Genomic DNA, 24,385 nt, shown 5'->3' with positions numbered 1-24,385 from the left:
CATGATCGTTTGGTCTTGGCTTATTACTGGTTGGGACGTGTCCATTAGGGGTGTAAACAAGATGGGTTTGTCTAATAAAGATTGGTCTTGGGCGGTGACTGTAATACCACGTGGAGGAGGCGGCTGATGTGTTGGTGTTGGGTTAAGTAACCTGTTAGGGATATTTAGGCATGGTAAAGAGTGGTGTATAAGTAGTAGTTTTTTGGGTAGCAACTTGCTTATTAGGTATTGAAGGTTGTGAGGCTATGGTTGGCATGGATTGGTCAGGTAAGTGTAGCAGCATTGGATTTGGTGTTAGCTGTGAAACACTTTCCATATTTTGGTCCTTATAGTTTGGGCTTGCACCAAATCTATCCGGCCCTCTCTTAGTTGGGTCCAAATCAGTTAGACAGTCAAACTTGTTTTGGATGTCCTTATTGGGCTTAGTGGGTATGTATTTATCCGTACTCATCCGACCCAAATGTGCCCTAGTAAGGTTAGGGTACGTACCTGGGCCAAGCTACTAATGTGGTTGTGCTGTTACTGCAACTGCCTTGTTGATGGAGGCTGTGGAGTTCCTGAAAGTGTAGTTAGATTTTCTTGTAAAGGTGACGATTTTCCAGTCACTTTCTTGTGTGCCATCATCATGAAGAGTAGGAGATGATGTTGTTGCCTCCATAGATGAAGCAGCAGCAAACAAACAGTTTTGTTTTGCATGTTCAAAATGTCCACAACTCATACATAGTAGGTTTAGGCCCTCATAGTGAATTGTTTGCCTATGGTGACCTATATTCACATGAGTTTTTAATGGCTTTTCTAGAGGTACTTCAATACATATTCGTGCATATCTTCCCTTAATAGTAGATGAAGTGCATGAATCTCTTTAGTAGTTTCCCCAGCTTCAACCCAACTCTTGGTAGAATTTCCAAATCGTAGAATTCAGTTGAAAGTTCAGAAAGTCTCACCCATATAGCCGAGTACGTAAGTTGTGTAGATGATGCTATGTATTTTGGTTCCCATCGGCGAACAGACAGAAAATGGCTCAGTATGAACCATGGACCACCATGAAGAGCCTTCATCATATTCTCTTCCTTTTGATATTTTACAAGAAAGAAATCAGATCCTAAATCAATAATAGGAAGTTCCTCAGTTGGCTTCCATAGGTCTAGGAGCTTGTTTCTCAGAATATGATGGACAATCTTTCTTCCAAATAACTTTATTATAACCGAATATTTCCAAGGTACATATAAACGTGATCTGTCATTCACACTAATTGGAATAAAATTGTCCTCATCATCAGCGTGTAGGATGAGTTCATCAGCTAGGTCAGTTGAAGGGATTGTGTTATTGTGATTTTCTAGACTTGGTGAAAGGTGCTTATCGTGTAGAAGGGTTTGAAGGAAGGTTTTTGTTTGAGTAGATGTATTGGTATCATCTATTTGCATAGATCCTATGTCAGTGGTTCAGTGCTTTATTGTTGATTTTGCAGTTGGGATTGCGGTGGATTCATGTTGAGCTTGGATTTTAGATGTGTAGAAAAGATGGTAGCTGGTGGTTTGATAAAACAGTGAAACAAACGGAAAGACGGAGTGTTTTTACATTCTTACTGCACTTAAGTTCCCGATGCCTTTGCAGAAGATAGCTATTGCCTGTACCAACTCTCTGTAAATTTTTACTAGTTTCATCACCTTTACTTTTGAGTTTAGTTGTCAATCTTCTCTATAGAAAAATGGCCCCTTAAGCTGACCGATTATCTAATTTTTGTCCCCTAGATAAAGTTAGAAAAGATATAATTGCCAAAAACGTTCAACTCAATATTTGACATTTTCCATCAAAGCTTAATTCTTGTGTCACACAAATTAGGCTAGTGTTCAAGTTTGCTTTTATTAGGTTTAATTTCATAGGACATATATAAGATTGTAGTATGGGCTCGAAATTCATAATAGGAAAGAGAATTGGATAAAGCTTTTAGATAAAAAAAATCACAAATCCCTATTAGTAATGTGTTATTAGGAGAAATCAACGAAAACAAAACGCCGAGACATTATTAACATACCTTTTAATTATCATTAAATCTATACTAGTGGACTTGCGACTTAAGCTAGCAGACTCAGCTTTAGCTTAAGCTTGACCGAGAACAAAACAATTCTCTCTTTTTTTAACTTCTTTTCTTGAGATAGAGCTCGCATTTGTGCATAGACGATCCACATATATGAAGCATACCTATAAAAATTATGAAAGAACTTGTTGAGAATTTTACTCAAGTTCACTTAGTTTGCCTTTCACGAAATGAAAAGTGAAAATCATTTTGGGATAATACCATAAAATAACCCCTTAACTAGGCTTTAACAAGGACATTTTTTGGTCAAAACTCATCCTCTTATTACATTATAATGAGCCACAAACTCAAATAGAGCTAAGGTAAAACTTAGCTAATATTCCACGAGAACCAAAATAGGATTTATTACACACGAATAGGACCAACAGTAGGAGCTTTCTCTATGCGCAACAATGGAACAATAAGGATACATAAGAAGTACATAAATAAGTGATGATCAGAAGGACCAGTTTTCTGGCGAGATTACAACATTAGCCTAACATTGTTAGGATGGAAATTTCACAACTATTGATTTTCTGATGTTTGATGAAGCAAAGAATTTTGACTTGTTGAAGAGTCACCTAGGAACTCTGATCTCAACTTCATCAGCAACCTTCCAAGATAGTTTAGGCCTTCTCCATCTCGACCTCCTCCCCAGAATAGATCATGTGGTGAACCCTCCACAAGAACAGAGCCCGCAGTTGAGAGCAACAAAGAGTTTAAATAGGGGTATGTCGTGAACTTGCATTTTAAGGCCTTATACATGGCATCAATCTTGACAGATTCCCAGTCTGGTCTTACCTGGAATACACAGGAAGAAAAGAGGGGAATGAATAGAAGTTAGAGCTTAACTGCATTATACACTACGGACCATTAATACAGGGATAAAATGTCCTATTGGGATGAAGCAAAAAAGAGTATGGTGCAAACCAATAGCCTAAATCGTAAAGACCAAGTATTTCTTGCGTACATCAGAAAGATTACGTTAAGATGGATGGTCCATGTCCAAATTTCTTAAACATGCTCAAAATAGAAAAGGGATTTAGAAACAAAACTCTTTAAAACAGCAGAATACCTAAAGACCCCCCTAAACTTGGCGTGTTTTATCCAAGTCCCCCTTAAACTTTATCTAGTCCTAATTACCCCCTTGTACTTGGTATTTTCATAGTCCATACCTCCTTAACTCATACCAAGCTTATAAGCGTGTAATCTGTCATGGGCTGCTTTCCAGACACGCCCCATGACCCCTTGGCCGCGCCCCATGGCGGCCTAGCAAGCCTCACAATGCCTAGCGCCATGGTCGGCCCCGTGGTCTTGGCTGCGCCAAGTGACAAGCGCGCATGCGCCTCTGTCGCCCCACCGATGCCTCTCGCCAGCGCCCAAGGGCTGGCCAATGACAACAGCGCCGCGCGCCCTGACAATGCCGCGCGCGCAGATCCTGATGCCTCGCCAGCGCCCAGCTGCAGGCCCATTCCAGCAGCGCCTCGCGCACAGACCCTGATGCCAAGCACCAGTGCCCAACCTCAGGCCAGCACATCAAGTGTCGCGCGCGCCCACAGCAACACGCGCGCAGACCCTGACCCGCAAGACAAAGTTGCTGCCATCGGACTTAGTTTTACCTTGTAATAATCTAAGTCCTTTTCATTGTAATCATAGGCTAGTTTACATCATTTACATTTCAGTGTGCTTCTACAGCTTTATTAGGACTAGTCATGTAATGTTGGTTTATTTTTTTTAAGCATTATTAAGGGGGACCAAACAATCAAACATTTTCAAGCAAGCATTTTCTGGTGTCTCTCCCCTCGACACCGCATCATTGTAATCATCATTTTCAGTCATCAATAAAATCATCATCATCATTCAAAACCCAATTCTCTCTCAGCTTCCGCAATTGCTCAGGACATTGATTTTCCCGCACGGCACTGACAATCTAGTCTAGCGTGCGGAGGGGACCTCATTGGCGGACAACAACCGCACTGACATCGGTTGCTTAGCCTTACGTTGCCCTTCCAAAGAACATCAGGAAGGCGTTGCGTAACAAATCACACGCCTACCAGATTGGAATAATAGCTGATGTGGCTGCCACATTGGCAAAAAAAAACCTTTTAATTACCTGAACTTAAATAATTTAGTCTGAAGTTCAAAAAATAAAAATAAAAATCCAAACTCAAAATAACAAAGCATTGATATTTTTCTCTTATATATGTTAGAGAAATTTTAGGGCTTTCCTCAGACGATTTCCCAAGCTCGTACTTCCAACCCATCTCTGTTGACTTTTGGATTGGGTTTAGGGAGTTAGAAAATCTGAGTTTCTCAAAAGTAAAAATTCCAATCAATTCATCACTGTAACTCTCTTTATAAACAATAGTAACCCACTAACAGAGGCAACCAATAAATAAGACTAACAAACAACAACAACAACAAACCCAGCTTAATTCCATACGTGGGGGTCTGGGGAGGGTAGTGTGTACGCAACCTTACCCCTACCCTATAAAAGCAGAGAGGTTGTTTCCGATAGACCCTCGGTTTAAGAACGGTAAAAATAAAGCAACAAGCAATAACAACAGTAATATAGTAAGTAATGGAAGCGAGTGACTAAAAAATATCTAATAAAGAAAGAAATGAAAAAAAAGAAAAACGAGAAAAGAAGAAAAATCAGTACTTTAGTGGAGGATGAAAGAAGTTATATTGAAGAATATAAAGAAATGGCCGTTGAAATGGTTGAAAAGTAAGGGAATGGTATTTTAATTTGTATTCTCCCAATTGAACAATAAATGTGGCTGTTATTTTTCATTCTCACGCGGTCAAAGGACATGTGAAATCACTTTCTCTGTCAGGTGGCCATTTGAGGGGGTAAAGATGATGGAAAAACCAAGTACAAGGGGGTAATTAGGACTAGGTAAAGTTTAAGGGGGGCCTGAACAAAACGTGCCAAGTTTAAGGGGGTCTTTAGGTATTCTGCCAAACTTTTTAAAGTGTGGAATCCCAAGGTATGTTTGCTACTGAACTACAACTCTTCGTTGCACACTGGCAATACTTCCAAGTTACAAATTGTCCTCTGCATAGTACTGCCACCACATATCAGCGTCACTACTTTTTTGAAGCATCTTTCTCCGGAATTTGACCTACTGCATCCTAGACCCTGGGATTGTGGATAGTACACCAGTACTACTGGGGATCTGCTGTCTGCCAGTGATCTTTCCAAAACTCCTTTTTTTATTTTATAACACTTCATTGTTTGAGTTAATTAGCTTTACCTCGTAATGAAAAACAAAACACTTTCTGTTGGGTTTAAATTTATTTATTTTGGCTCAGTAAGCCACTTTGGAGATACTATCAAATAGGGGGTAGGTAGCTTCTGACCTCACCCAATTTTGGGCCAAGTATTTACAATACAATTGATCATGTTGTTCCACCTAGTTTGAAGTGGCATGCTTATGCTTTCTGGAACACATGAGTAAAGCAGCCTAGAAAGAAAGAATTACGGGGAAAATCATAGTATATGGAGAAGCAATAGGAATATGTTGTAAGAAGAATGTAAAGAATACCAGATTAGGTTGCTGCCTCTGTATTCTCCTTCCTATTCGTGCTGCTTCCTCAGGGCTCTTTGCACATTGTATTTCTTCCATGCAGCTCTTAGCTACAGGATCAGATGCCCCAACAAACTTTTGTGCCTGCAATTAAAGAACTAGTTATCAAATGTCTGAAAGGTGCTGCAAATAATAAAGTCTTATCTTGATGTTTTTCAAGAAAATGACCTGGTAATAATGCTCTACACTGGACCAGGTGACAAGTTCTCCATTTTCATTAGGCATTTGAAATGGATGGAGAGAGAAGTTTGAGAAGCCACCATATGGATCCCATGTCTTGTAAAAGAATATGATGCTTGATTCATAAGGAGAAATGGTAGGATCAATGGCCGAAGTTTCTTCTATCGATGGAATTGTAGGTGTCAGATCAGGAACTGGCTGAAGAAACCCACTAACAAGTAAAATAAAGATAGTATTGGGTGAATACACGAATTTAAAATTTAACTACTATTAATACAAATACTGTAAATATAAATACAAATACAAAGTTTACAAACAAGAGTGAGCGACCTCTGTGACCACCATTCCCTAAACTTTGCAAAGGCGGCAACACTGACAAATCTATCCTCCCATACCTATGGTCATGGTGAATAGCAAACCCTACCTGCAGCTTCACCAAAGAAATAATACCAGAGAATTGACGTTGAAAATCCATCAAAGTAGAGCAATTGAAAAGGCAACATAACTCTTAGCATTTACCATTTATCGCTTCATCGCTTTAATCAATAAGCCCTGGCTTCGCATAGCTTCATTGCGTTAAGTGATAAAGCGCTTAAAGTCATGGCTTTTAGAGCCTGTTTGGTCAAACTCCCAGAAATTGTTTATTTTGAGAAGCACTTTTGTCAAAATATGAGAAATATTGTTGCAAAGTAACAACTTGTGTTTGGCCAATTTATTCGAGAAGTACTTTGTTCAATATTTGATAAACATATTGTGTTTGACCAATCTTTTCAAATAAAGCTTTTGAGTGTCAAATTACAAAAGGAAGTATCAAGATTCATTTTACAACTAATACTATTTAATAAGAAAAATAATTTAAATATTATCATGAAAGACGTCAATTAAATCTTTATTTTATATAATTAAACTATAAAACATAAAATTAAAATATATATTGAAATTTTGAATCAATATAAATATAGTAAAACCAAAAAAAAAGGAGGAGATGGTTGTATTTATAATTTAGAGATAGATGGGCTAATATAATGAGGGATAGTTTGGTAAATATAAGTTTTTTATAAGGATATTTATCTTGAAAAAACTAATTTTCTACTTCTGCTTAAGAAGCAGAAATTTGTAGCTTCTTTCTCAAAGAAAGAGATTATTTATGCTGCTACCTAAAAATACTTTTTCTTGTTGGCCAAACACCTCAAATATGGCGGGGTGGGTTGAAAGTGTTTATTCAAAATCTAATGCGGGGCGGGGCGGGGCGGGGCGGGGCGGCTGCGGGTTTCCTTGCGGGTTTACACCATGGAAATTACTATAGACCGTACAAAATAAGGCAAGCAATAATATAGAGTGACTAGAGAATATGACTATGCAATTATTACGGTTAAATATACAAGACATTCACCTATACGTGCCAAGGACATTGTCCACTACTATTATATCATATTTCACTTAAAGTATCAGCAAACATATATGAGCTTACATATTATATTTAAAACTAGTTATAAAAAATTAATATTTCTTACATGGAAATTTATCAAGTATAAGTTACTACGTAAATTTAGGTATACGATATGCTGATGTTATTCTTTTCAATTCATTTATTTTCTAGTTTTTATGCTTTTCTATTCATTTAATTTTTTAGTTCTTACGCGTTTCAATTTATTTATTTTCTATTACAATCTCTGAAAATAGAAATATAATATTTGGATCCATATGAGGGATTTGAGAAACTGGAAAAAAATAAAATATTAAACTTGTGTTTTCTTAGCAAAAATAACAAAATGAAAGAAAGAAAAATGCGGGCCGGGGCGGGTTGAAATTTTGCGGGTTAAGCTCCAACTCGCACCGCACCTGCCCCATTGCCATTCCTGCCAGAAATTTGGACAAGGCCAAAACAAGGAAAATGCGCAGGCTGTAACTTGTGCGCAGTAGCACATGATACATAATTAAGGATTAAGCCAGACCAGACAGCATTACATGCATTTCCCTTATTTTTTTAATTTTTTTTTTGTGTGGGGGGTGGGGGGGTTGTGCGGATAAGTGACAGCAATACATGCATCTATTATGCGCATCATCAGGGATTTTAAAGGAGAAGAATATTGACCTGCTCATAGCAAACATCAATTAGTTCCAGAGCCTGGGTCATCTCTACCATTCCAAGTTCACCGACTGGAGACGGTGCATTCTTCCCACCTATAATTTTGGGAGCAACAAATGCATGTACCTGCAGTAAGTTTGAAATATATAACTGCAAAACAAAACTAAAAATTCCTATCCATATGCAAACTATCTGAACTTTCCTTAAGCAGAGCAGAAAAAAGTGCTTAATAACTCAGTCAACTAGAAGAGCTGCCAACAAACAGGACTGATGAATTATTAATAAGACGAAGACGACCTTAAAGGCTGAACTGTAAGCAAAACAAAGGAAGATACACAAACCGCTGGAGTTTGATAGACTATGCTCTGAGCATTGACAGAAACTTTTGATAGTACAATGAATAATAAAAAATGAACCAAAAGGAATCCATGCACTAGACAAGTCACACTGACACTCTTATTTAGTTAAAACACAATGAGATATATCCTTGCATTGGCTCATCTGAAGCAAAAAGCCCCTGAATCAGGCAGCTCGCTGTCATTCACTGGTGTAAAAGAACAAAAACTTCTAAAACGGTTTAAATAGAAAATCAAAATTAGCCTTTCAGTTGTATACTCTCCATTTAAGAATTAAAGAGGCTAAATCAAATATCTTCCTTACAAGTAATAAAAGCTCAGCAGGAGAGTAAAAAATATGAGAGCAAACCTTGTGTATGACCCCAGAAGAAATAGCAGATGCAGCCAGTGTCCCTCCACACTCCCACAGAATTGAGAGGTAACCACGATCATATAAATACCCCATAACATCTCTAGGATCTAAAATATCAAATTCAACCACTTCAACGCCTTTGGATGCAAGCAATTTTTGAAAACTCCTCCTTGCACCTCTTTGTGTAGCAACTATAGTGGGGACCTCAGAAACATTCCAAATATGTGCTTCTTCTGGAAGATCAAGAGTTTGAGATAATACAATACGTCGGGGAAGATGGCTGCCACCATGTCTAACCGTCAAACGTGGATCTGGAAACCAAAATCAAAAGTATAGTAACAGTAAAATATCTGGGGCATCTCATCAAAGTTAAGCGGCATAAAGCCATTTTCAGTATCTCTACTAAAGCTGACAGTATATTAACAACATTCGGACATTTATATAGGACTGGGAAGAGTCATACTGTCTCTGCGCACAGTATTTCCTCCAACAATAACAGCATCACTTCTACCCCTCATTTCAAAAACACGAGTTCTTGACTTTTTGCTACTGATCCATGATGCATGACCACTACTAGCAGAAATTTTCCCTGTATACACCATAATGTGACAACAGGTGATTTTTCAATTTGTTAATGAAAATTGTGATTTGTTACCATAACAGTGCTGCAACATAGGCTCTGCGCTCACCATCAAGTGTCATTGCATACTTGAGAACAGAGAACGGTACTTGACACGCAGCTCTATAGAGCAAAGGAGCATTGACAAAAAGGCAGGATTTCACAGCGTCCTGAAAATTATAGACCGTAAGTGTTAACTCTACACAGAGCAGAAATTAAAGAATGTATGAATTAGCTCTAAAAGGCGAAAAACTCCCATGATTTATTAAAGCAGCATCTATAGTGTATTGGGTTTACGTTTCGTCTTTTTTCTTTTTTGAGTCTTAAAAAACAAATACTCATTTATCTTCAACAAAGATCTAGAACTGATCATACTAATGCAAATACTAAACCATTTGTTGTGTCTTGAAATTAGTGGTTTTATAGCCTGTTTGGCCAAGCTTCTCAAGAGGCCAAAAGTGTTTTTTTTTCCCAAAAGCACTTTTTTTTCCTAACTTGAGGTGTTTGGCCAAGCTTATTTGGGGTAAAAAAGTACTTTTGGGAAGAAGCAGAAGCAGTTTCAGAGAAGCACAAAAAAGTAGCTTCTTTCCAAAAGCAGAAGCAGTTTTGGCTTTTCTTCTTACCTAAAATGCCCTTAACAAAATATAGTATATACCAAAATAATCCTTAAACCTAATATTTAGGATATTAATTTATAAATATTTCTTCTTATTTTTAGGAAAACTTTCTAATATATAGTGAGGGGTTGCTCTGATGGTAAGCAACCCCCACTTCCAACCGAGAGGTTGTGAGTTCGAGTCTCCCCAAGAGCAAGGTGGGAAGTTCTTGGAGGGAAGGATGCTGGGGGTCTATTTGGAAACAGTCTCTCTACCCTAGGGTAGGGGTAAGGTCTGCGTACACACTACCCTCCCCAGACCCCACTAAGTGGGATTATACTGGGTTGTTGTTGTTGTTGTTGTTTCTAATATATAGTGACTTTAGGGGTGAATGCTTTTATATTTGTTTAAGGAATTTTAATATATTTAACTTATATTAAAAGAATTAAGTACTTTTTAATTTTATTTTCATATTTTACTTAAATAAAATGATTTGTTTTAATTATTGCATGTAATAACAAAATTTTGAGATTATTTATTTCCTTATAATATTAATTATTAAGTAAATCTATTCATGTCCCTATTCGTAATTTGACACTTAAAAGCGCTTTCTAAAAAGCTTGGCCAAACACAAATTATTTCTCAAAAGTGCTTTTCAGACTAATTAACGAAACACAAACTGCTTCTCTCCAAAAGTACTTTTTTCAGAAGCATTTTTGAAAAAAGCACTTCTCAAAATAAGCTGATTTCTCCAGCTTGGCCATACATGCTATTAGTTTCTAATGTTATTTCAAATATTATGCATCTAAACAAGGGTTAAATTACAAAAGATTTCCCCAAAGTTTATCCACATAGCAGTCACCTTCTTCGAAGCTTTGAAAGTGATAAAACCTATTTTTCTCAGTAAGCAATCAAACTCAGTTTATTTATCTGATCAACTTTCCCTTCAGGATATCATATTTTGAAGCGTCTCTAGAATAAAAATAAAGCTTTAAACACTTCATAGCGATGCGCACACACAACTTTTTGAGAAACTACTACTCCGTCCGTTCCGGTTTATGTGAGCCTATTTCCTTTTTGGTCCGTTCCAAAAAGAATGAACCCTTTCTAAATTTGGAAATAATTTAGTATAAACTTACAACTCTACCCTTAATGAGAAGCTTTTATACCCACACAAATACTCTGGGCCCCTTTTTAACTTGTTTAGGACCACAAATTCCAAAAGTCTTCATTTTTTCTTAAACTCCGTGGCCAGTCAAACAGGTTCACATAAATTGAAACGGAGGGAGTATTATATTATAAAGGGCAAGCATGATGATCAACATACAAAAACAAGTTTGGGTACTCAAAACCTAAAATAAGGAAGGTTACTGTAATATATAAAAACTACAGGAGAGGTGAAGGTTATAGAAAGAAGCCTCAGGCGAAAATACTGCTCACGACTTATATTTTTTAGATATATGTCTGAAGATTAATGCATCTGAAAGTCGACCAATATCAAACAGCCACAAGTAATTTTGAGCAAAAAAAAAAGGAACAAGTTTCCAATCCCCCAACCTCCAATACAGACGTCAGGAAGACAGCAGACTACCAGGTTTCTGATGATCCTCTGTAATAAAGCTTGGACCAATCCAATTAAACACTTTAGCCTGTTGTGGAAGATGGCAAGGAAAACAGAGGCATTGGCATGTATCTTGGGATCCAAAGTAGGAGCATCTTGGTTTGCTAAGTATCAGAATTTTGTCACATGATTGTAAAAGAAATTTATAGTGCTCTTACTTTGCATTCCAGGACGCTGGCCAATGCCTGTATGTTCCTGCCTTCATTCACCAAAAACAGGAAGCTCTTAGACAGATCAGTAATCCAAAAAAAGCCTCAAATATTAGTAGCATTCTCTCAGATACATGATTTGCTGCTTCTCTGCCCCATATAGAGGCAATGTGTTATCTGCGTAGAAAATGTGAGATATCTTCACCTTCTAATTGTTCCCTTCTAGCACAGTGAACCCTTTTAACCATCCCCTGTCCATGGCATTATTTAGCATTCAATTGAAAGCTTCCATAACTATACGGAAGAGAAAAGGAGAAAGAGGATTTCCCTGCCTCAAACCACCTCTACTGAATAGAAAAGGCACCTCATTCCTCTAGGGGATGGAAAGAATCACTATGGACTACCCTTTACTGACTGAAAAGTAGGCTATGGAAATATAAGCTTTTATCCAGTTCATCCATTTAATGCCAATCTCCATAATTTTAGTGCCTCTAGTAAAAATTGGCAGTTCACATGATCATACATCTTTTCCAAGTCCACCTTACAAACAATTCCAGCTTCTTTCTTCCTCATTCTGGAGTCAAGGCACTCATAAGCAATGAGGGAAGCATCCGCTATTTGTCTTCCTAGGATGAAAGCCATTTGAGATTGTGCCTCCAACTGATCCATAACTGTTCTAAGTTTGTTAGCGAGTAACTCAGAAAGCACCTTGTAAAAAGTAACAATTAGACTTATTGGCCGAAACCCCTTAACTCCGTAGCACCATTCTCCTTAGGGATTAGGACAACGTAAGAAGCATTAAAACTTTTCTCAAACCTATCACGAGTGTGAAAATGGTTGACGGCCATGATAAGAACAGACTTGATGATGCCCCAGCATTTCTTGTAAAATTCCATTGTAAAATCATCCAGGCAGGTGCCTTATAATCTCTTCATCAAAGGGTCTTTGCATCAGCTGATTTTTTTATCTGAAATGGTTGGAGTGTTGTCTTATACCATGAAAGCCTTCAATGGATTGAGGATTTGTATAGAGGCTCATAGAAATTCAATATTTCACCGCTTATGTGCTCTTCATCTTCCACTAACATCCCATTTGATTCTAATCGATTATTGTGATTGTATATCCAATGAGCACTCACCATCTTGTGAAAACTGTATTTTTGTCTCCTAATTCAAGGTAGAACCGCATAAGCACCTGGACATTTGTCTCCATGACATTTCCTCTAATCTTGCACTTCCCTCCAACTCCATGGAAGATTCATCTTTGAGGAGTTTTTCATCTTCAGTGAGTTTCCTGGTTTGCTTCCTTGCCAAACCACTGCACCTTTCTCAAAATTTCAGATTTCCTATGTTCCAACCTTCCAAAGATGTGATGATTCCACTCCTTTAGCTTTGCTTTTAGTTGCTGCAAATTTTTAGCAAAAATGAAGTCCGGGCTGCCATAAATGTAAAAGTAATTCCACCATTGTTTCACCAATTCCTCAAAAACTTCATATTTCAAACCAAGTGAATTGACCACCAGTGAGTACCCATGGCTAAAGTCACCACAAATTACCCATGGCTCGGTGATGAGGCCCTTAACTGCAGATAACTCAAGCCAAGTTTTAGACCTTCAGTTCTGTTTGTGGGGGCTTAAATCACTGAAAGCACCCATTCAAAACAAGTGAAGAGATTCCTGAGGTGCACTGAGATAGAATGTTGGCCTCCAAGAGCTTTTGTTCCTTCCCAAGCTTCTTTATCCCAGATAATCCAAACCTTTGACGCTGATATTTCCACAATTGAAGAAGGTATAAACTTAGGGGGATGAAAAGCTTATGCAATTTGCTAAATTTCGGGTGTGACCTATGTTACACAGTGAAGACTGACGAGAATTATTTTACTTAAATTAATTCTTCGCCATATTTAAATATCTTAGTTTGTTTTGCAATTTTAATGTGAAAATTCTTGGTAAGGAGGAGTCTGAATCGGAGAGGTGGAATTTAGTATATAACTGAGTATGGTGATTGAATATAAATGCTAATAATCTGACGTGAACATGATGTGTGATTCTTTTCGAAGACGATATCCTGCAATGCATGCCTCCACTTCTGAGAATTACCATGAATATTTGAATTCTGGGGAACCATAAGTAATTTGTCAAAAGATTTCTTCTACAGGTAGCAAACTGAGTATATGGTCTGATTTTACAAAAACATTTAGCATCATACCATTAATGAGGTACTCTCTTTTTTTCTTTTCTAGAGACTTCTAATCTCATCAAAATGTGAAAAGTAGACAGATATTCCCCATAACTGCGAGGTAAAAAAAACAAGGACACATATGATGAATAAAATCAGAAGTGCAGTTAGTGCTGTGGTTTCCTTGTATCATGTAGTATGTTTTAATTACTCCAGAAACTAAGAATTGAGAGCTAACAAAGAATTAAATTGCCATACAGAAGCTCATCAAGTGCATTGTCCTGGATGTACTACATATTAAATTTTACCTCAATAATCTTATTCTGTGTATCTTCCCCAAGCACATCAACTTGAAGGCCTTCACTTCTCAACGCGTGAATGGCATTGCCACGAAGGTGTTGCAATGGATTCCGTATTCCAATAACAACTCTACTAATTCCTGCCTAACAAAAATGTATCAATCGCATTTCCAGCTAAACTTTAACACAAAAGCATGTATATGATCAACTTTTGCAATCAGTCTTCCTGGCTAATAAGGTGGTAATAAACAGATGAACTTTTAAGTGTTACATGAACTTCTCCTCTCAGCAACTTTGCATTTACCGTACCATGCTCCTTAAAGCTATAAAAAGTGAAAAGGTTAACGCCAGCTGGATGCATTCCAATTAAAACACAAGTTGTTAACAGCAGAATTAACTATTGACTAGTAGTTGCAGAGCCAAGGATTTATACAAAGGGATTAAAAACAATAGAATGTCACACCTAGGATTCGAAGCTGCGGCCTAAAACAATTTTTGAGTCCACTAGATTTTTCCCTTATATCAAGGGGATTCAATTGCTTATACATAACCATAAAAATACTTTTTACCCTATTTTCACAGTATAATTTGAATCCCTTTTCCATTATTTAGCTCCACCACTGTTGGCTGGGCGGACAAGCATGGACTTCCGTAGAAGCCAAGAATTGAACTATTATCTATTCATCATAGCATCATGGTCCATTTTCCATTAAAAACGGAGGTGCAGTCAGTCAAGCAGCAAAATGATGAGAATCTGGACAGTCCCAAATGCATGAAACACGTATGTTCCGAAAAGTAAGAGACGCGACCAGGATCAATTGAAGTAATCTATTGCTTTCTCAATCTTATGTAGCAAAAACAGAGGCGGATGTAGTGTGTTAGTTATGGGTTCAATTGAACCAATAACTTTCGACGCGGAGTAGAAATTTATGTGTAAAAATTCATTAAAATTGTAAAAATAATAGATTTGAACCCATAACTTTAAAAATATAATGGGTTCAATGTTAAAAATCTTAAAAGTTGAACCCATAGAGTTTAAATACTGGATCCGCCTCTGAGCAAAAATACAGCAAACTAATCTAGTAACTGTCTTATATGTGTAAGGAAATATCATTTGCGATACCCTTCTTCTATATGCTGTCACTATTTGAGTAAAGATATAGATTATATTGAAGGAGAGAAAGTCAACTAAGTAAATATACCTTGATCAGGGCAGAGACTGCACTGCTATTGCTGTGACAGTCTCCAGGTTCCATATTGAGATAAGCAGTGGCACCTCGACACCGCTCGACGGCGGCTTCAACAGCCTGCACCTCCGCCGGAATTGTCCCTTCGGCGTATAAGTAACCTTCTCCGACCACCGTACCTCCACCATTATTGGGATGGGCGATTACGCAGCCGAAGTTAGGATGAGGAGCGGTGAATCCCGCCGATTTGTCAGCTAGCTCGGCAGCACGTTTGATGTACAGAGAATCAAGCGCGTGGAGAGAGGAAGCGGAAGCGGAAGCGGAAGTGTAATTGTTGTTGAAAGAAGAAGAAGCATTAATGGGTTTGCAGAGAAAGGGAGTAGCTAATCCTCCTAGTAAATGAGCCATAGATTTTGCAGAAATGGGTTTGTGATCACTCTGAATATAATTTGCAGAAAAGGATATATGGAATATTGAGGATGGAGTAACCTCAGCTTAGATAACTGGAGTTAGCTGTTGACTAAAAAATGTGATTAGTTGAGTAACTAATTAGTGTAAAGTAACAATAACAACAAAAGTCTCACAAGTGGGATGAGGAGTAGTGTGTATGCACAACTTACTCGTACCCTATAAAGATAGAGAAGTTATTTTCAAAAGATCATCGGCTCGAAAAAAGGAATAGAAACAAGTAAATATTAACAATAAAGGCCAGAAAAATGATACCAACAATGTATGAACCGGAAAAATAGATGGAAGAAAGCAATAGCAACAAACAATAACAACGATAAGGTACTAAAAAATCAAAGCGGAAGATAGTACGAAAACAGACATAATACTACCAATCTAAGAACAACGACAAGATACTAACAGACTGGCCCTAATAAACCCGAGAAAAATATACAGCGATCTATTACCCTTCTACTCTAATCCTCGACCTTCATACCCTCCTATCAAGGGTCATGTCCTCGGTAAGCTGAAGTCGCGCCATGTCCTGCCTAATTAACTCTATATAATACTTCTTAGGGCGCCCTCTAGCTCTTCTCATACCCGCCAGAGCCAACCGTTCACACCTCCTTACTAGAGCATCTAAGCTTCTGCTTCTCACATGCCCGAACCATCGAAGCCTCGCTTCTCGCATTTTATCCTCCATGGGGGACACGTGCACCTTCTCTTGAGTATCCTCATTCATAATCTTATCCAACCTAGTGTTCCTGCACATCCATCTCAACATCCTCATTTCATCTACATTCATCTTCTGGATATAGGATTTCTTGACTCGCCAACACTCTGCCCCATACAACATGGTCGGTCTAACCACTAATTCGTAGAACTGACCTTTAAGTTATGGCGGTACACTCTTGTCACACAGGTCGCCAGATGTTTATTTGATCCACCTTGCCCTTATGCGGTGTGTGACATCCTCCTCAATCTCCCTATTCTCTTGGATAACTGACCCAAGATACTTGAAACTTCCTTTCTTGGAGATGACTTGCGAGTCAAGCCTCACGTCCATGTCCGCTCCCCCTGTCTCGCCGCTGAACTTGCACTCCAAGTACTCTGTCTTAGCCATGCTCAACTTGAAACCTTTAGATTCTAAGGTCTATCTCCAATCCTCCAACTTCTTGTTGACACAGCTTTGTGTCTCATCAATCAGTACGATATCATCAGCGAATAACATACACCGTGGAATATCCCCTTGAATATGTACGTCAGTGTGTCCATCGTTAGTACAAATAAGAACGGGTTGAGCGCAGATCCTTGGTGTAACCCCATCTTAACCAAAATCCGAGTCTCCCCCCGCTGTCCTCACCCGAGTGATAACTCCATCATACATGGCCTTAATAACTCTAATGTATGCTATAGGAACACATTTAGCCTCCAAGCATCTCCAATGGACCTCCTTAGGGACCTTGTCGTATGCTTTCTCTAGGTCAATAAATACTATATAAAAATCCTTATTCCTATCTCTTTATTGTCCCAATAATATCCTAACAAGATGGATGGCTTCCGTATTCGAATGTTCCGGCATGAAACCGAACTGATTCTCGAAAATAGACACAGTCATCCTTACTCTCGCTTCTACCACCCTCTCCCAAACATTCATAGTATGATTAATCAACTTGATACCCTTATATTTCTTATAATTTTAGATATTACCTTTGTTCTTGTACAATGGGATTATTATACTCACTTCTGCTCTTCGGGCATCTACTTTGTCCTAAAAATAATGTTAAACAACCCAATCAACCATTCCAAGCCAGCCTTACCCACGTACCTCCAAAATTCAACCTAGATCTTATCTGGCCCGGTCGCTCTGCCCCTGCTTATCTTACGTACAACATTAGTGACATCCTCAATACTAAAGCGCCTACAATATCGAAAATCATGACGACTCTCTTAGTGCTCCAAATCGCCCAGCACAATATTCTTGTCCCCACTTCATTCAGGAGTTAATGAAAGTAAGTTTGCCATATTCACTTGATTTGTGCCACTTCCATTAAAACTCTACCTTCCCCGTCTTTGATGTACCTCACTTGGTCCAGATCACGAGCCTTCCTTTCTATCACTTTGTCTACCCGAAACACCTTTTTGTCCTCTAGTTCATTATATAGACGAGCAAATGTTGTAGTCTTAGCCTCTATGACCGCTAGCTTCACCTCCTTCTTATATTTTTTATACCTTCTCTGTTGGTCCTCATCTCCTCCTCGTTCGTGCTCTCTACTAGCTTCAAATATGCCACTTTCTTAGCTTTTACATTCCTTTGGACATCCTCATTCCATCACCAGTCCCAGTAGTGGCCGCCAGCACAACCCTTCGAAACCCCTAACACCTCTCTCGAAGACTCCCTAGTGCAGTTCGCCATCATCATCTACATACCACTCCTGTCCCCACTACTCCTACAAGCCCACATAGCCATCAACTTCTCCTACAATTCCTGAGCCTTGTCCTTAGTCAAGACTCCCCACATGATCTTCGATCGACCCACCAAACTCGCTTCTTACTCATTATCACATTGTTTAAGTCCATTACCAAAAGCCTATACTGGGTCGCGAGATTCTCACTCGGGATAACCTTGCAATTTGTGCAGAGGCCTTTATCACACCTCCTAAGAAGGAGATCATCAATTTAAGTCCTGGTCATTGTACTCTGGAAGGTAACCAAGTGCTCTTCCCTCTTCTGAAAACTCAAGTTCGCTATCATCAAATCGAATGCCTTAGCGAAATCTAGTAGCGAAGTACCACCTCCGTTTCTATCCCTAAAATCAAAGCCATCGTGCACTTCGTTATAACCATCAACAGTCTTCCCGGTACGCCCATTAAAATCCCTCCTATGAATATTCTCTCAGTGGGTAAAATACCATGCATAACCTGATCCAAACCCTCCCAAAAGCGCCTTTTAACCTCCTCATCCATGCCCACTTGGGATGCATAAGTGCTAATAACATTCAAAGTAGGCCCTCTAATTGCTAACTTAATAGTCATCCACCTATCATTCACTCGCCTAACCTCTACCACTAGCTCTCTGAGTTCCCTTCCACCAAGATGCCAACTCCGTTTTTACCCCTCATGCCACATGAGTACCACAGTTTAAACTCGTCCGCCTCCCGCGCATTAGTCCCTACCCACCTAGTCTCCTGGACACAAGCTATATTGACCCTCATCTTCCGGAGAAACTTAGTCAATTCAATAGACTTCCCCATCAAAGTTCCTATGTTCCAAGATCGAATTTTCAACACAATGGCTCCCTTGTACCCCTTACCATCCTTGCCCCGTGCCAGGCTGTCATGCCCCCTGCACCCATCCCCCACCCAAGGACATGTCCTTAGTCTACAATCATCAACCACAACCACTATAACCTATGGTATACTAAGGGCCAAAATGTAAGAAAAGAAGCTGCTACTACAAGACCGTAATCAAGCTAACTATTACGCAACGCCTTCCTGATGATCTTTGGAAGGGCAACGTAAGGCTAAGCAACCGATGTCAGTGCGGTTGCTGTCCGCCAATGAGGTCCTCGCCGCACGCTAGACTAGATTGTCAGTGCCGTGCGGGAAAACCAATGTCGTGAGCAATTGCGGAAGCTGAGAGAGAATTGGGTTTTGAATGCTGATGATGATTTTATTGATGACTGAAAATGATGATTACAATGATGTGGTGTCGAGGGGGAGAGACACCAGAAAATGCTGATTGAAATGTTTGATTGTTTGGTCCCCCTTAATAATGCTTAAAAAAATAAACCAACATTACAAGACTAGTCCTAATAAAGCTGTAGAAGCACACTGAAATGAAAATGCTGTAAACTAGTCTATGATTACAATGAAAAGGACTTAGATTATTACAAGGAAAAACTAAGTCCGATGGCAGCATCTTTGTCTTGCGGGTCAGGGTCTGCGCGCGCGTTGCTGTGGGCGCGCGCGACACTTGATGTGCTGGCCTGAGGCTGGGCACTGGTGCTTGGCATCAGGGTCTGTGCGCGAGGCGCTGTTGGAATGGGCCTGCAGCTGGGCGCTGGCGAGGCATCAGGATCTGCGCGCGCGGCATTGTCAGGGTGCGCGGTGCTGTTGTCAATGGCCAGCCCTTGGGCGCTGGCGAGAGGCATCGGTGGGGCGACAGAGGCACATGCACGCTTGTCACTTGGCGCAGCCAAGACCACGGGGCCGACCATGGCGCTAGGCATTGTGAGGCTTGCTAGGCCGCCATGGGGCGCGACCAAGGGGTCATGGGGCATGTCTGGAAAGCAGCCCATGACATTCTCCCCCACCTGAGTTGGCGCCGTCCTCGGAGCCTTATGATGATGATGATGTTTCTGATGGTTGTTGGATGGGAGGTCTGCGCCCCTCTGTTCTTTGAGCTTGCTGTTGTAGCGAAGCAATGATTGCATGCGGCTGACATGGAAGACTGGATGGATCTTCCACCAGGATGGAGTTTTGACCTGGTATGTGGACTTCCCAATGCGTTTTGCAATGGGCAGGGGCCCGATGTATTTTTGTTGCAGGCGAGGGTCATGGGTCCTTTCTGCAAACAAGTACCGCTTTGGGATGCATAGCATTACTTTGTCCCCTGGTTGATGTTGGGCAAAGCAAAGATTTTGTTCGGTGAACCTTTTTGCCCGCTCTTGGGCCCTAATGAGATAGCTCCGCACTATCTCCATGTTGCGCTCCCATTCGCTCGAGAAGTTGGCAGCTCGAGGAGATTTCGGCATGGTTGATGCATTCACCGTTTTCGGGAGAAGCGGTTGTTGTCTGGTAACAATTTCAAAAGGGCTCTTGTTTGTATGATGGCTCTTTTGAGAATTGAAACACAGTTGAGCAGCATCCAGGAGCTTCACCCAATGCTTCTGTGATCCGGTTGCGAAGTTGCGGAGATATTCCTCCAGCATGTCATCGAACCGGTCTGTCTGGCCATCCGATGGTGGATGGATGTCTGTGTTGTGACTCAATGTTGACCCAAAGCACCTGAAGAGATGGGTCCAAAAGTTGCTAGTGAAGCGTGAGTCGCGCCTACTAACAATGTTTTTGGGCAGGCCCCAATGTTTGACAATGTGCGAGAAGAAGAGTCGAGCTGTATCTTCTGCTGAGATGTTTTGCGGGGCTGCTATGAAAGTTGCATAGTCTGAGAACTGATCTATGACAACCATGATGGATGCAAGATTGCCGACTTGGGGCAATCCCGTGATGAATCTGAGGGAAACACTTTCCCATGGTCTCTGAGGGACATGTGATGGCTGCGAGGGTCCCGGCTGTGATGAGTGATCCGACTTGTCCTTGTGGCATGGCTGACAAGTCTTCACACGATGATGAGCGTCACCAGTCTTTTGAGGCCGATGACATGATGACTGATTGTTGCTGCGAAGGGTAGCCTGAACCTGAGGTTCATGTCTGTTGACTACCTTCTCCAACTGCATGGCCGAGATGTTTTCAGCGGCCATCTTTATGGGAAAGCATGGTATGGTGCAGGGCTTGGCCCCGTTTTCTCCCATCATCAGGAGCATGTTGGCAAATGGTACCGGAATGGTGTTGGTTTGCCTCATGAACTCTAAACCCACTATGATGTCGAAGTCATCTATGATTGCGATGCGCAGGTCGATGCTTCCTTTGTATGGGCCAAGTTTCACTGGGACATTTGTAGCTGTTCCACCCAATGTCTGAGGTGGTGAGTTGATAGCCTTGATGCGGACTTTGCTCTTTTGCACAACAAGACCTAGGCGCTCTACTTGCGTTGATGACAAGTAGTTGTGGGTGGCACCCGTGTCTATCAAGGCATGAAGGGGCTTGCCGTTCACTTTTAATTCGACGAACATTAGGGTCCTCGCTTGTTTAGGAGGTCTTTCGTCCATCTTTTCTTTCCCTTTCCTGGTGATCGGGACTGATGTTTTCTTAGGAGGACATGCACTGGTCCCCACTAAGGCATGAGGGATAGAGCCAACAATTGCATTGAAGGCGTCTACCTGGTCGTCGTCTGATGAGTCTGATGTGTCTAACTCATCCTTGACCGTCTGATGAGCATTGACCTTGATGTTTGGGCATTCATTGTTCCAATGTGCCCCGCCGCAATGACGGCATTCTGAGGGAGGCTTTCTCCCCTGATTGTTGTTGATGGATGCAGCACTGTTGCTGTTGGAGGGAGGAGTCTTAGTTTTGGATGCACTCCGATCTCCCCCACTTTTGCTTGGGCCACCATTGCTGGGATGGTGCCCGTTGAATCCCCCTCGGACAGACGGCTGGGGCCTGTCGTTCTGAGTTCCCAAATGATAATCGCCAAGGCATTCTACAGCTTGAATGGCCTTGGGCAGGGTGTCTACCCGTTGTCGCTGTAGTTCCATACGGGCATGAGGTTTCAAACCTTCTATGAATGCGAAGAGTTTGTCTTTGTCCCCCATGTCGCGTATGTTTAGCATGAGTGCGGAGAATTCGCGCACGTACTCCCTCACTGATCTGGTGTGGCGGAGGTCCCGTAGCTTTCTCCTTGCATTGTATTCCACATTTTCGGGAAAGAACTGCAGGCATATGGCTACCTTCAATTCGTCCCATGTCTGAAGAGTATCTTCACCGGCCTTGATGGCTTCGTATTTGACCCGCCACCAAAGTTTGGCATCGCCCTGAAGATACATGGCAGCAGTCGCTACCTTTTTGGATTCCTCCAAATGGCCCACGGCATCGAAGTATTGTTCGACGTCGAAGATGAAGTTTTCCACTTCTTTAGCATCCCGGGATCCGTCGTATGGCTTTGGCTCCGGTATCTTAAGCTTTTGTGGAATGGGGGTGAGGTTTGCTGCACCCCTGATGTGATGGTCGCCTTCTCGAAGTAGGCTCTGTAAGGCAGCATTGACAACGTTGAGCTTGTCTGTCAAGTCGTTTATGGTTTGCTGCATGGCAGTTAGTCTGTCTGCCTCATGTTGCTGATGGGCTAAATCGTCGGCACGCTCCTGTTGGAGGTCCTCAAATTTGCCATGAATATTGGCAGTTTCAATGGCTGCCGTTTGTCGGTCCTCGTCGGAGTCACGACTGATGTTTGCAATGTCATTTTCGGCCTGCCGCATTCGGCGGTCCAGGTCGTCCAACCTTTGCACTAGGTTGTTGTTTTGATCAGGCACCGTATCCACGATGGGTCGTAATCGGTCAACCGTCTCTTCTAGGGATGCTAGACGCTCCCCATGATTCACCATGGTCAGAAATAGTGATGATGGCAAATGTTCCCTCGTCCGATGTCGAGCCTAGGCTCTGATACCAACTATTACGCAACGCCTTCCTGATGATCTTTGGAAGGGCAACGTAAGGCTAAGCAACCGATGTCAGTGCGGTTGCTGTCCGCCAATGAGGTCCTCGCCGCACGCTAGACTAGATTGTCAGTGCCGTGCGGGAAAACCAATGTCGTGAGCAATTGCGGAAGCTGAGAGAGAATTGGGTTTTGAATGCTGATGATGATTTTATTGATGACTGAAAATGATGATTACAATGATGTGGTGTCGAGGGGGAGAGACACCAGAAAATGCTGATTGAAATGTTTGATTGTTTGGTCCCCCTTAATAATGCTTAAAAAAAATAAACCAACATTACAAGACTAGTCCTAATAAAGCTGTAGAAGCACACTGAAATGAAAATGCTGTAAACTAGTCTATGATTACAATGAAAAGGACTTAGATTATTACAAGGTAAAACTAAGTCCGATGGCAGCAACTTTGTCTTGCGGGTCAGGATCTGCGCGCGCGTTGCTGTGGGCGCGCGCGACACTTGATGTGCTGGCCTGAGGCTGGGCTCTGGTGCTTGGCATCAGGGTCTGTGCGTGAGGCGCTGTTGGAATGGGCCTGCAGCTGGGCGCTGGCGAGGCATCAGGATCTGCGCGCGCGGCATTGTCAGGGTGCGCGGCGCTGTTGTCAATGGCCAGCCCTTGGGCGCTGGCGAGAGGCATCGGTGGGGCGACAGAGGCACATGCGCGCTTGTCACTTGGCGCAGCCAAGACCACGGGGCCGACCATGGCGCTAGGCATTGCGAGGCTTGCTAGGCCGCCATGGGGCGCGGCCAAGGGGTCATGGGGCATGTCTGGAAAGCAGCCCATGACATGCTAACAAATAAACACGCTAGTAGAATGCCTAAACTAACACTGTCACGATCCGAAATTCCCACCCTCGGGACCGTGATAGAGCCTAACATTTCTCCTGCTAGGCAAGCCAACGTTAGATGTAATTATTAAATATTTTATCAATTACATTCAAAAAGAAAAATAATAAGCTGAATAAACTGAAATAAGATAGATAAATATGATAAACACTGATATCCAAATACAAATTGCAGAACTGGTGTCACGAAGACACGAGCGTCTAGAGTACTACAAATAATATTCTTAATGAAAGCATAACCGTCTGAATTGAAATAAATAGCTAGAGTAATGTAGAAAGGGACTTCAGGGCTGCAAACGTTGTGCAGCTGTATCTAAAATCTCCGTCAAGCACTAGATTCGAGCAATCTACTGACCGCCGCTAGGACCGACTCAAAAATTTACACAAAAGTATAGAATATAGTATGACTACACCGACCCCATGTACTATGTAAGTGTCGAGCCTAACCTTGACGAAATAGTGACGAGGCTAAGGCGGT

The 24,385-nt window shown here is 41.1% G+C and overlaps 1 protein-coding gene across 1 annotated transcript; it reads right to left on the bottom strand.

Annotated features, from left to right (window-relative positions):
* Window positions 1-2,385: 2,385 nt before the first annotated feature.
* Window positions 2,386-15,804, bottom strand: LOC107780073 (riboflavin biosynthesis protein PYRR, chloroplastic). Its single transcript, XM_075225089.1, has 9 exons — window positions 15,307-15,804; window positions 14,114-14,248; window positions 9,334-9,433; window positions 9,108-9,233; window positions 8,642-8,955; window positions 7,943-8,062; window positions 5,836-6,111; window positions 5,626-5,751; window positions 2,386-2,878 (listed from the first exon to the last, which is right to left on the bottom strand). Exons 1-9 carry the CDS (start codon window positions 15,697-15,699, stop codon window positions 2,603-2,605), a joined length of 1,866 nt encoding a protein of 621 aa, XP_075081190.1. The 5' UTR covers window positions 15,700-15,804; the 3' UTR covers window positions 2,386-2,602.
* Between the last annotated feature and the right edge of the window lie 8,581 nt (window positions 15,805-24,385).

The sequence above is a fragment of the Nicotiana tabacum genome, chromosome 11, assembly GCF_000715075.1.
Source record: "Nicotiana tabacum cultivar K326 chromosome 11, ASM71507v2, whole genome shotgun sequence".
Lineage (NCBI taxonomy): Eukaryota > Viridiplantae > Streptophyta > Magnoliopsida > Solanales > Solanaceae > Nicotiana > Nicotiana tabacum.
Note: the sequence above shows the minus strand (reverse complement) of the source record. Positions and strands in the feature narration are given on the sequence as shown.